The sequence below is a fragment of the Hyaena hyaena genome, unplaced genomic scaffold (genome assembly GCF_003009895.1).
Source record: "Hyaena hyaena isolate Hyena2069 unplaced genomic scaffold, ASM300989v1 scaffold_582, whole genome shotgun sequence".
Taxonomy (NCBI): domain Eukaryota; kingdom Metazoa; phylum Chordata; class Mammalia; order Carnivora; family Hyaenidae; genus Hyaena; species Hyaena hyaena.
In genome coordinates, this window is record NW_024081214.1 from 587,497 (window position 1) to 601,932 (window position 14,436).

The window sequence follows — 14,436 nt, forward strand, 5'->3', positions numbered from 1 at the left end:
AATTTTACTTCCACAAAATATGGAGAAAGGTTCTCAGAAATAATTAACAATACTGCAAATAAAGTTGTATATTAAAAGATTTTCCCACAGTAAAAGCAATGAATGATAACAGAATATTTGGAGAGTGTATAGAGTTTAAAAAAAAAAAATACTTCCACCACTCCAAAGCAACTAGTGATATATAACCAGCTGGGCACAGGGTAGAAGTTCATCGCATTACTTCCCATGTGACCTCACCCAGGAAGACAGCTAAGTCTTTGATGTCTTCTTTTTTTTTTTTTTTTTTTTAAATATTTTTATTTATTTCTAGGATAGAGAGAGACAGCGTGAGCAAGGGAGGGTCAGAGAGAGAGGGAGACACAGACTCTGAAACAGGCTCCAGGCTCTGAGCTGGCAGTCAGCACAGAGCCCGATGCGGGGCTCGAACCCACGAACCGCGAGATCATGACCTAAGCGAAAGTCGGACGCTTAACCGACTAAGCCACCCAGGCACCCCATTCTTTGATGTCTTCTTGAGGTCACCAAGTTATAGCTGGATGTCGGTCACCGAAGGAGCCATTTCTCCCAGAAGATAATTTGGGGGGAGGGGGTGTCATGTTTTTTATCTTTACTCCTGGAAAAATATTAGGGCCCTCATTCAGACTAAATTGTAAATAGTAGTTATTCCTCCCAGGGGTGTTTCTATTTTAAGTAATTATGTATGTAAAAAGGCTTAGCCATAGAATTCCCCTCAGGTGTTCTTTATTTTGAATTATTTTACCCTTATTCCGTCTGTAAATGTCCACCTTTACTTTTTTTCATTTTTAAAATATTTTATTTATTTTTGTGAGACAGAGAGAGAGAGAGAGAGAGAGAGAACATGAGCAGGGGAGGTGCAGAGAGAGAAAGACACAGATTCTGAAGGAGGCTCCAGGCTCCACACTGTCAGCACAGAGCCAACACAGCGCTCAAACCCACAAACTATGAGATCATGACCTGAGCTGAAGTCAGTTGCTTAACCGACTAAGTCACCCAAGTGCCCCTGTCCAACTTATTCTTAGTAAAATAGCATAAACATCTTTTAACCATTACAATTTGGTCTTTTAAGCAATATAATGAGTTAGCCATTATGATTTCACCAGAGAATTTTTTATATGGAATGCGCTAGGTGCTTCAAGAATTAAAGATTATAGTCAGGATGATAAATTCTGGCTTTTTATTCGATTAGTTCATGACAGGGGTGCCTGGGTGGCTCAGTAGGTTAAGCATCCGACTTTGGCTCAGGTCATAATCTCACGGTTCATGCGTCGGGCTCTGTGCTGACAGCCAGCTCAGAGCCTGGAGCCTGTTTCAGATTCTGTATCTCCCTCTCTCTCTGACCTTCCCCTGCTCACGCTGTCTCTCTCTCTCTCTCAGAAATAAATAAAGCATTAAAAAAAATGATTATTTCTTGACAGCAATTGCACTTAGGAAGAAGTACACAATGGAAAAAAAAATCACTAACAGGTAGTAGGAGCTTTGTGATAAGTCAGAAAAGAAAAACATTAATACAAAATTAGCTTAAATAATTTGTTAGTTGTCCCCATAGCTATAACTATACTAAATCATCTTTCAGAAACTTTGTGGGCCAACTAGGTACTATCTTTATGATAGATCTGTTGAATTACAGAAATGGAATCACAGAAAAACAAAACATGTGTGTACTTATACAAAGGTTAGATATCTTGACTATGTATAGGAAGGGTTGATAATCAGATTCAAACCTGTATTTATAGATCTTGTTACCAAAAGAGAAAACAGAAAAGTGAGGTACCTAAATCGAGAAGTAAACTATCTTATATAAAGAGGCTCTTCTGCATCCAAACCAAGTTGTATGTAAAACTCTACAGTATTTTAGCTGCTGCCAACACACTGGCCAGATAAAGGGAGGTTTAAAGATTTACTAAGTGTTTCTACTTATCAGAAAAATTGTAGTCTTGATCCAAAAAATAGTGTATGTTAAAAATTAAAGTCAACTTTAACTTAGGCTTACTGTTCGCTTAAACTGCATATGCTTTGGTAATTCTTTATTCATTTCCATAAGATTCCAAAATTCATTCCTCAAAGCTGTAAGTTTTTCTCTCTTCCCAGCTTTTAATTCTTCCATTTCTTTCATTAACTTATCATGTTCTCTTTTTCTTCTAGCATTCTCAATACTGAAAACAGAAATTTAAAAGGATAATATGATATAGAAACAGCCTAAGAGGAAATAAGGATTCAATAATTTGGAAAATCCTTTGGCTTGGTGAACTTCTATAAAATGTTGTTTTGCAACAGCTCAGGGCTAGTATTTATCAAAAATTCTCATACCTATAGGCTTTGGGATCTTCAATATCTTCTGGAATTGGCTCTGCTTCGATTCCAAACTGTAGAAAGGGGAGAAGTGGTTAACCCTTTTAAATTACATATTTCTCTTAAAATATCTAATAGGAAGTAAACTGAGCTTTTTCCCTCTGCCAATTTCTAATAATTATAGGCTTGCAAAGTAGTTTCAGAAGAAATAATCCAGGGAAAACTGGGGGGGGGGTGTTGGGGAGGGTGGATTGCACTTGACTAAACTTCTTTGTTTCTGCTAGATTTAAAGAGATACATAGAAAAATTCTTAAAATCATATGCTTGCAAAATGTTAGGATCACCATAATTCCCCTCCAAAATGTGAATTTTGGATTACTAACATCATGTGTTATTAACAAAGAATACATGCAAAAATTCTCTAGGCCATTTATTTTAAATGCTGTTTTTTAGCATATCCTCTTTTATATGTGCTTAATTCTCCCCCAAATTCCTTATATGTGTATAGGAAGATTTTAAAATATATTTTTTAGGGGCATCAGGGTGGTTCAGTCAGTTAAGCATCCAACTTTTAATTTTGGCTGGGGTCAGGATTTCACTGTTCATGGGACTGAGCCCCACATTGGGCTCTACACTGCCAGCATGGAATTCTCTCTCTCAATCTCTCTCTGACCCTTCCCTGCTCATGCTCTCTCTCCAAATAAAATAAACTAAACATATATTTTTAATTAAAAAATTTTTGAGTATATTTGACATGCAGTATTTTTTAAACTTTAAACATTTCACTTTATCTTATTTAGAAAAGACATACAGTGAGAAATGCACAGAATAATATAGTTCCCAACTTTGAGAAAGATGAAATCAGAAATCTGAATCTCCTTTTAGAAAGGACAGTTGTTTAAATGAAGGGAACTATGAAATAAATCACTTAAAAGTACTTTGTTTATTCAGATACTATGCTATGCTGTAAAATTTAAGGAAAAAAAGAATTATAATCCAGTGAACCAAAGAGTCTTAGGTCGCTAGCTAAGTAAATTGAATTCATGCTTTGTTCTTTTTCATAACACATAGGTCTCTGTTTTACCGTCATTCATTGTAAAGAAATAAGGACTCTCTTTTGACCAAGTTGTTTTATTAAAGTACTAGTCTTTATACATATGGTATATACATCTATATATTTTTGTGTAAGATAAAGTTTAGAACTTTTTTATTTTTTAGATTTGAGAGAGGGAAAGGGAGAGGGGGAGAGGGAGAGAGAGAGAGAGAGAGAGAGAGAGAGAGAGAGAACATGCACTCCTAGAACACCCAGGCACTCATAGAACTTTTTTTTTTTTTTTAAGATTTTATTTTTAACTCATCTCTGTATCCAAGGTTGGGCTTCAACTCACAACCCCAGGATCAAGAGTCATATGTTCTACTGACTGAGCCCGTCAGGTGCCTCAAGGTTTAGGAGTTTAGTATAAGTGAAGTGGTAAGACATGACCAATGCAAGAGACAGTGGTGGCTTATACATTGTAGTTACATACACACATTTGATAGAATATACTTGATTCTATGCTTGATACAATTGTATTTAATTCTTTTATTGCCTAGAGCCAAGCCTCTTTGTTCTCCATTAGCAGTGTGATTTCCAGGATTTGATACTGATACTCAGCCAACTATCTCCTGGCCTCAGCAGTTTACAATAAATTTGAGTTAAACAGAGTTACTGCCAACTGTGCCAAAATGCATGCCAATTGTTCTCAATTGTGGCTGCACCTCAGAATCATGGGGGCTGGGGGAAGGGGGAAGGTATTTTATAAAATACTGAAACCTGGGCCTCCCTTTCAGATATTCTGATTTAATTGCTCTTGAATGGGGCTCAGGCATCTGTGCTTTTAAGGGGTTCCCAGCCGGTTCTAAAGTAAAACTCTCAGACCTATGCAGACCTTAGATCTCTATTGATTCAGTTCTTTCTGATATTGCCTTCTTTAAAGCAGATTCCACCAATGAAATAAGAAATATTGATTGAAGTCATAAATAAAAGGATGCTATCATACAAATGTAGAATGCATTTTTTCTAACCAATATAGATATCCATAGAGAGAGCTGGCACTAGGTAGAAAGACAAAGATTGTCTTGTTCATATACTTTCCATTCCGTAATTCTTCTTCCTAAGTAGGATCTCTTTTGACAACAGTCTATCCTCCAAATTTTGCTTCTATGAATAAAAATAAAAATCTTCCCCACCTTTTTTGTATATTCTCTTGAAACTGGTTACCTGTTAAATGAGATGTCAATGTGTTCTTAGGAATTTTAACTACAGTCTTTCTAATACAATTTCTATTTTTTAGGAGCAATTCTAATTGTTTTAGTGATTTTATCCAAAGGCATCACTCTGATAATAGAAAATTTGGGTCCTATGGTAGGGCAAACAGATATAATTTGGGGATCTAAACCCTCAATCTTCATTACAAAACCAATGATACATTCTGCTAAGAACAGAATAATTTAACTGACTCTTTGGTCATGATCCACATTGTCATATTCTAATGCTGAAGACTAATATTTTTACAACCGTTTTCAAACAAATTATGGTATACATCACATGTATGCCCCTTCAATAAGTCAATAAGTTAAAACCAAACTACTATCTGAAAAATCATACATTTTGAAAACAGAAATTTTTATCAAGAAAGTGGTTGATATAGAAAAATTGACTCAGTCTTTTTAATTTGGGGGATTCTATACCTTTAGTGTTATAAGGGAATTCAATGACTTTAATATTTAATAACAGAGGCAACAGAAAGTCAAAACTATACTATGGATAGGAAGAATAGGCTATAAGGCAAAAGTGTCTCAAAGGGTTCTTAGGGGTTTTTTTTTTATGTTTACTTATTTTACACACACACACACACACACACACACACACAGAATCTGAAGAAGGCTCCAGGCTCTGAGCTATCAGCACAGAGCCCAGTGCAGGGCTTGAACCCGTGAACCTCAAGATCATGACTTGGCTTGAAGTCAGATGCTTAACTGACTGAACCACCCAGACACCCCAAGAGCTTTCAGTTTTTAAAGAATGAGTAATTTAACAATACTATTTTAAAATATTTTTTATCATTGTTATTAGTTACATACCCTGGGAGATGGCACTTTGGCTTTAACGGCTTTCGTTAGTTCAAATTCAGAAAAAATGGTGAAAACAAAGATATTACTATCTGCTCCAGTAGTCACCAAGAAACGGTCATCAAAACTAGTAGATATGCCTTTAACACATCCATAATCATTGTCGTGGAGATTGAAATGCCAGTAGTCCACCATATTTTTCACTGAAGGATTATTCGAACTTAGGATATAGACTCGAATTGCTCCATTTTGCATTCCACAAAACATGAGATCTTGGTTAATGCTATGAAACATAAATGGTACATATGAATTAGATATATAAGTTTATACCTTTTTAAACATTTATTTATTTTTTAAGACAGAGCCAGACAGAGCGCAAGTGGGAGGGGGGCACAGAGAGAATAAGATACAGAATCTGAAGCAGGCTCCAGGCTCCAACCTGTCAGCATAGAGCCCAATACAGGGCTCGAGCTTACGGACCCGAGATCATGACCTGAGCAGAAGGCAGACGCTCAATAGAATGAGCCACTCAGGCACCCCAGATATATAATTTTAAATTAATGACACATGATTGAATTTTAATAAGAAAGATGTTATGGACTTCATTGTGCCTTTCCCCCCAATTCACATTTTCAAACCCTAACAAATTACAGAAGTCCTCACAAACTACTACAAAAAGGCAGAAGGGGGAAAAGCCAATTTGAAATTTGGAGCTATTATATTTGATCTTCAATAGAATGACTGGCCTATGTGCTTAATTCTCAATTATCAAAGGACTAAGTATTCAATTTGTGATTTCTCCAGGATCACTGTAACATCTGAACCTTCGTTATCTGACCACACAGAAGCATCCTCCTAAGTAGCAGAAAGTAAGTCCATGCAAACCAGTTGTGTGATAAACAGAAATTCTGACAGAATATTTGATAGAGGGACTTGAAATACCGTTTCATGATTAGTTTGATTCTATTCATTCATTCATTCAGTTTATTTAACTAGAAAATGTTTGGAGCGCTTGGGTGGTTCAGCCAATTAAGTGTCTGACTTCAGCTCAGGTCATGATCTCACAGTTCATGGGTTCAAGACCCACATCAGACTCTGTGCTGACAGCTCAGAGCCTGGAGCATGCTTCAGATTCTGTGTCTCCCTCTCTCTCTCTCTGCACCTACCTCCCTCTCTCAAAAATAAATAAGCATTAAAATTTTTTAAAGAAGAAAATATTTGAATGCCCCTCCATTCAGACAAATCTTTAAAAATGAGCAACATTCATAACGTACGACAACATAAACACAAATGGAATTTTTTTAAGCCTTCTGAAATTTTGTTCACCTGAAAGTGATAGTATGGATGGGATTATCCTCTGTATCTTCAAGAAAATGAAAATCAAAAGGTTCATCCTTCTCTTCTACACTTTTGTCATATGGGGAGAAGGCACAGTGATATAGAAAACCAGAATCATAGCCACCCTGGAAAAGAGATAAATAACATAGAATTGTAGTACTTGAATATAAGATACATATGACCACATGAGGATGTTTTATTCCTCAAATTTTAGAACCTAAAATAGATGTTGTAATACATCCGTTTTTATAGGACTTCTATGATTATAGATAGGAAAACGTAACTCATTGTCCATTTATATGCAACTCTGTGATTATACAATAATAAAACATCTTACAATAATTTGCTTCCATTCAGAAGTCAATACAAGGAAGATATCACTTCTGACTACCTACGGAGTTCCATTTTATTTCAAGTATTATTCTGCATATGCAGTATTTAATAATACAGTTTTATAGATCATGGTGTTCAGAGCTAGTTTTGAGTCTAGGGCATTGCTCTTCTGCCTGAGGCAACTACCAGTTCTGAAAGTGGCATCTGAGAGGCTTAGAAATTCAGCAGAGCAATATGTTGTCTCATGGGGTTAGGGAGAGGGAGACAGTTCCCAAAGTTGTCCAAGGAGAAGGAGCCACTATAAACACACCTCCCACTGGGCTTTTTATTGCAACACTAGAACACTATACCCTACAAGTATGAGTCATCTCCATCACTGACTGTATGAAAATGATTTAGCTGTTTTCCAGAACAAAAATAAATTCCCAAGAGACAGTGGCAATATACAGATTCTCAAGCTAATGCTACAGTTTTTCACATACAAGGCCAATTATTCAATTTAAAAAAACACCACCATCACCCTAGGCATACTAGCTAAGACAAGACTTGATTGAAAATCAAAAGAACAGATCAAAGAAAAAACCATGAGATATTGATACAAAATCAATCTCAAATAACCAAGATTAATATATTTAAGGAATTTGAAGGCACTATAAGAAATGTAAGAAGTCATCTGGAATTTGTAAAAAAAAAAAAAAAAGCGAGTGGAAAAAATAAAATTGTAGGACTGAAAAATAAAATGACAAATTAAAAATTCAATAGATTAGTTTGAAAGCAACTAGACACAACTAGAATTATGAAGCGGGAACAGAAATCAGATAAAGTAGTCAGACCAAAGCAAGAGAAAGAAAAGAAGGAAGAAAAATACCAAAAGGGTGGTATGTGTGTAAAATATGTATGGGACACAGTGATAAGGGTTAATGTACATAGAACTGGAATCCCAGAAGAAACAAGTAATAAGATGGGCCAGAAGCAATATTGTCGTAGATAATGGCTGAGAATTTTCCAAAACTGAATAAAACTATATTGAGATTCAAGAAATGCCATGAACACAAGCAAGATACATATGAAGAAACTTCACCTTTTAGCACAAAATTTTAAAGGCAACCAGGGTAAAAGACACATCAGGTTTCAAAGAAACAACAATAAAAAGATGCAGCTGGCATGGGACATCGGGGTGGCTCAGTCAGTTAATCATCTGACTTGGGCTCAGGTCATGGTCTGGTGGTTCATGAGTTTCAGCCCCTGAATCGGGCTCTGTGCTGACAGCTCAGAGCCTGGAGCCGGCTTCAGATTCTGTGTCTCCCTCTCTCTCTCTCTTCCCCTCCTGGCTTGCACTCTGTCTCGCTCTCTCAAAAATGAATAAATATAAAAAAAATTTTTTTTAAGATGCAGCTGGCAGAATGGAGGACAAAACATGATTAAAAGAGATCAAAGTTTGAAAAGAAAACATTCAGCAAAAATAGGATTTTTTAAAAAGGCAAAATGAAGACACTTTAAGACCCTCCAAAAAACTCCCAAAACTGAATTTGTTACCAGCAAACCTATAGTAAACACACATATTTTTAGGCAGAATCTTCTACAACTACAATATAGAAAGGAATTAAAGTAAGAAAAAGGACAAACCAAAATGATATCAACAATAAAAATAGTGAAATACCTTTTGGGGCTACAAATATATATATAAAGAAAACATATGGCAATGGAGATGGGGGTACGTGGCTTTAAAGTACTCTATGATCTTTTTTCTCTGGAATTAGAAGAATAAATTTATGTGAAACTTCATCAAGTTAAAGGTGCATAATATAATCTTTAGGATCACCTCTAAAATGGGGAGTGGAAAGGAAGGAAAAAGAAGTTAAGGAAAAATTTTAAGTTAGGTACTAGAGCATGTTTATGTGCTCCTGATAAGAACTGAGTAAACAGAGGGAAGTGGGTAGTACAGGAGACTAGATGGTTTATTGTAGGAATAAAATATTGGAGGATGTGAGAGGGGTGGGATCGAGAGGCCTTTGGGAAAATTGTCCTTGAACAGTTGCAGACCTTTCATCAACTCTAAGAATGGGCAAAGCCGACAAGACTCGTATGGATCCCCATAGGGTGTTATATCTGTTTGAGACAAGACAGGGAAAATTTTATCTTCTTAGTGAAATGTGAGATGAGGTTCTCATTAGAAAGCGAGGGAAGGTGCAATATGTTTGAGGGGAGGAAAACCTTAAATCCATAATTCAGGAAGTGGCAAAGTGAACATGGCTGGGCAGGTGAGTACTGACTTGAGAACTGTGGTCATGACTTCAAAGAGAGATGGATTTTTCACACCCTTTGTTTAGTTGCAGGCAAATTTGGGATCAAGCAGAGCCAGGGTCACCACCTCTGTAAACTGTACCTTCATCTTGGGTGCTGATGGAACTACTTTAGTAGTTAAAAGCATGGGCTCTAGGCTTAAACTGCCTGAGTCCCGATCCTGGCTCCACCTCTCATTAGTTATATGACCTTGGATAAGGTCATATTTAACCTCTCCATGCCTTGGTTTCTTCTTCTGTAACATGCAGATTCTAAGAACACTTATTTTATAGGGTGCTTAAGAATATTCTTAGATTGGTGCCTGCTACAGAATAGTTTTCCATATTTAACAAAAATACAAGATTCCCAGTTAAATATGAATTTCAGATAAACAGCAAATCCACATTGTGTAAGTATGTCTCATGTAATATTTATCTGGCAACCGTAAGCATAAGCACTAAATATATTTGTTAAATAATAGTTTTTGCATGTTTCAAGGACAATAGAACTCTATTACACTGTATCACAGCTCTTTCTATGCCTCTCCCCCTCATGATAGAAAGAAATTTCCTGAGGGCAGGATCCTGTCTTATTTATTCCTTAACCCTAGAACCCCACACAATTGTAGTCATCAACAACTATTTCATAAACCAAAGACAGACAAGGTATAAAGCCACTAATAAATGGAGTTCTAAAGTGCTCCATCACTACTTTCTATCCTTCTTGCTGCTTGCCTCCTTAGAAGGTGCTAACAAAGATGCATTTCTAGAAAAAGCTGAATAGGGGAGAAGTTAACACTCATTACTCCTTGTAGCAACAGTCCGTGGCCAGTCAGTGTCCCAGCCTGGCCAAAGATCTGGGACAGGTTATGAATTAATGATAATCTTTCACATACAGGCATACATCAGAGATACGGTGGTTTCAATCCCAGAACACTTCAATAAAACTAATATTGCAATAATGTGAGTCAAATGAATTTTTCTTTCCCAAAGCATATAAAAATTATGTTTACACTATAGCATAGACTATTACCTGTATAATAGCATTATGTCTACAGTGTACATACCTTAAATTTAAAAATACTTTATTGCCCAAATTTCAGACCATAATCTGAGCTTTCAGCAAGTCTTAATCTTTTTGCTGGTGGGGTCCTGCCTTGATGTTGATGGCTGCTGACTGATCAAGGTGGTGGTTACTGAAGGTTGGGGCAGTTGTGCAGTTTCTTAAAATAAGACAGTGATGAAGTCTGCTGCATCAACTGATTTTTCCTTTCATGAATTTCTCTGTAGCATGCGATGCTGTTAATATTTTATTCACAGAACTTCTTTCAAAATTGGAGTCAATCCCCTCAAACCCTGCTAATTATTAACTAAGTTTATGTCATATTCTAAATATTTTTTTGCCATTTTCAACCGTCTTTATAGCATCTTCACCAGGGGTGGACTCCATCTCATTTTTTTTTGCTCATCCATAAAAAGCAACTCCTTGTTTGTTAAAGTTGTATCATGAGATTGTAGCCATTCAGTCGCATCTTTAGGCTCTACTCCTAATTCTAGCTCTCTTGTTGTTTCCACCACAACCTCAGTTACTTCCTCCACTCAAGTCTTGAACCCTCAAAGTCATCCATAAGGGTTAGAATCAACTTCTTCCAAGAATTCCTGTTAATGTTGATATTTTGACCTTTTCCCATGAATCTAGAATGGTAAATCCTTTCCAGAAGATTTTCAATTGGCTTTGCCCAGATCCAGCTATAGCCTTACAAAATGTATTTCATAAATAATAAGACTTGAAAGTCTGAATTACTCCTTGATCCACAGGCTACAAAATGGATGTTGCGCTTGCGTTAATCTCATCATAGGTCTCCATCAGGGATCATGGGTAACTGGCTATGTTGTCAATGAGCAATAATATTTTAAAAGGAATATTTTTTTTTTTCTGAACAGTACGTCTCCCAGCTTTGTTGTTCCATTTATAGAGCACAGGCAGTAGAGATTTAGCACAAAATCTTAAGGGCCCTAGGATATTCAGAATGGAAAATGAGCACTGATTTCAAATTTAACTCACCAGCTGCATTAGCCCCTAACAAGAGTCAACCTATTCTTTGAAGCCAGGAATTGACTTTTCCTCTATGAAAGTCCTAGATGACATCATCCAGTAGAAAGTTGTTTCGTCTACATTGAAAATCTACTGTGGGGCACCTAAGTGGGTGAGCATCTGACTTCAGCTCAGGTCATGATCACATGGTTCATCAGTTTGAGACTGGTGTCTGGCTCTGTGCTGACAGCTCAGAGCCTGGAACCTGCTTCAGATTCTGTGTCTCCCTCTCTCTCTGCCCCTCCCCCATTCACACTCTGTCTCTCTCTAAAAAATAAATAAAAAAAAACATTAAAAAAATTTTTTTTAATGTTTTTTTTTATTTATTTTTAGGAGAGAGAGACAGCGTGAGCAGGGGAGGGTCAGAGAGAGAGGGAGTCACAGACTGAAACAGGCTCCAGGCTCCGAGCTGGCAGTCAGCACAGAGCCCGACGCGGGGCTCGAACCCACAAACCGCAAGATCATGACCTAAGCGAAAGTCGGAAAGTCGGACGCTTAACCGACTAAGCCACCCAGGCGCCCCAACATTAAAAAATTTTTTAAACAAAATCTATTGTTTAGCGTAGCCACCTTCATGACTGAGCTGAGCTGGATCTTCTGGAAAACTTGCTGCAACTTCTCCATCAGCACTTGCTGCTGTACCTTGTACTTCTGTGTTATGAAGATTATGGAGATACTTTCTTTCCTTCTTTTCTTAAACTTCGTGAACCAACCTCTGCTAACTTCAGACTTTTCTTCTGAAACCTCCTTACCTCCTCAGCCTTCACAGAATTGGAGAAACTTAGGGCCTTGCTCTGCATTAGGCTTTGGCTTAAGGGAATGTTGTAGCTGGTTTTATGTTCCATCCAGGCCACTGAAAATTTCTCTGTATCAGCAATAAAGCTATTTGGCTTTCTCGGTATTTGTGTGTTCACTGGAATAGCACTTTTAATTTCTTTCAAGAACTCCTTTGGAGGGCATCTGGCTAGCTAGAAGATAGAGCATGTGACTCTTGATCTCAGGGTAATGAGTAGGAACCCCATGTTGGGCATGGAGCCTATTCAAACAACAACAACAACACACCTTTCCCTTTGCATTCACATCTTGGCCTACTATTTGACACAAGAGACCTAGCTTTTGGCCTATCTTAACTTTTGACATGTGTTCCTCACTAAGCTTAATCATTTCTAGCTTCTGATTTAAAGTGAGAAACACATGAACAATTAGAAGCCATTGTAGGGTTATTAACTGGCCTAATTTATATATTGTTGTATTTCAGGGAAGGGTGAAGGAGATGGAAAAAGATGAGGGAGTAGCAACTGGTTAGTGGAGCAGTCAAAACACAAACATTATCTATCATTAAGTTTGCGGTCTTCTGTGGGTGTGATTCATGGCTCCCCAAAATAATGATAATGGTAATAGAGATTAATGATCATACATCACCATAACAAAATAATAATAATCAGAAAATTTGAAATATTGGAAGAATTACCAAAATGTGACACATAGACATGAAGTGAGCCAATGTTTTTGGAAAAATGATGCCAATTAGCTTACTCGACACAGGATGGCCACAAACCTTCAATTTGTGACAATCACAATATCTGCAAAGTGTAATAAGATAATGTCAATTACTAGCTTTTTTGTTAATGGCGCTGAAGTTTGTGACAAATTTGTAATGGAGGAAATCTTATTTTGCAGCCAATCAATATTTTATGATAAGAGTAGAAAAAATATTATTAGAGAATGAAATTATCACAACTTTCTGACAGTCCTTGGTCTTTGACTCACTGATATCTATTTTTCTCTTCTTCTATATTAGTCAAGTCCCAATTTTGTTCAGGGTGACAATGTGACCATGTAAAAATAGTCATCTTCCCAGACACCCACATGGCCACACAGCATAGTTGCAGATAACAAAATGCAAGCCAAACACTGCAGGATAATGTGACCATTATCTTAAAAAAAGTCAATTAGTTTCAAATTAAAAAAAACAACAACAGTAGAACCAGCCGGAAGACCTTTAGCCCTTTGCCCTTCCTTCTACCTTTAATTCTTCTCCCCTCTGACCTCCTGAAATATGTATGATTATAGATAACAGATATAATAAGTAGACATAAAAGATATTAAGATGACATTAAAAATATAACTCACATTCATTCATCAAAATTCACAACTTACTCAATAGTAGTTAATAAATGGTCTCATCATAAGAGTCAGAAAGTAAGAATGTGCTGGAAATTCATGATCAGAAATGATTCAATCAAAATTATGTGTTACATTATTACTCACCAAAGAAACCCAGAACTTCCCTGGCTCAGAGTAAAATCCACAGAGGATGTGACAGGGGGTTGTTGGAACAAAGATTTCAGGTAATGGCTCCTCTTCCTCTTCCTCCTCTTCCTCCTCTGCCTGGAATTCCTTCTCTCCATCTTCTTTCATCTCTGCTGCTAGCCTCTTCCTCCTTTCTTCCTTCTCCTTTTCCTTCAACTCTTTTTGTTTCTTTCTCTTTTCTACTTCTATTAATCTCTTTTGCAAGAGACATTAAGAAGACAGAAAAACAACTGTATATCATTCGTTTACAGTAATGGGATGACAAAGAAAGTGGAAGGGAAAACTCACAGCTCTGATGTAACGAATGATGTCATTTAAAAATATCAATTTGGGGGTATATTTTATCCTTAAACCTTTTGAATCATTTCTGTATTACCTGCTTCAATCCTAGTTTTATAGAAATTATTTTCTCATTTTTAAGCAGGAAACAACCTCCTTGACCTCCACCGCAGCAACTTCTTACTTGACACATCCCCAAAAACAAGGGAATCAAGAGCAAAGATAAACTGTTGGGACCTCATCAAGATTAAAAGCTTCTGCACAGCCAAGGAAACAACCCAGAAAATTAATAGGCAACCAACAGAATGGGAAAAGATAGTTGCAAATGACATATCAGATAAAGGGTTAATATCCAGAATCTATAAGGAACTCACC

General features: G+C 36.8%; 1 protein-coding gene across 1 annotated transcript in view; it reads right to left on the bottom strand.

Annotated features, from left to right (window-relative positions):
* Positions 1 to 14,436, bottom strand: part of CFAP44 (cilia and flagella associated protein 44) — a 135,711-nt gene that overhangs the window by 71,382 nt on the left and 49,893 nt on the right. Inside the window, exons 17-21 of the mRNA XM_039256627.1 lie at positions 13,741 to 13,977; positions 6,748 to 6,884; positions 5,434 to 5,704; positions 2,329 to 2,384; positions 2,012 to 2,174 (exon numbers count right to left, since the gene is read on the bottom strand). Coding sequence (XP_039112558.1) covers positions 2,012 to 2,174; positions 2,329 to 2,384; positions 5,434 to 5,704; positions 6,748 to 6,884; positions 13,741 to 13,977 — 864 coding nt within the window. The remainder of the gene's footprint in view (positions 1 to 2,011; positions 2,175 to 2,328; positions 2,385 to 5,433; positions 5,705 to 6,747; positions 6,885 to 13,740; positions 13,978 to 14,436) is intronic.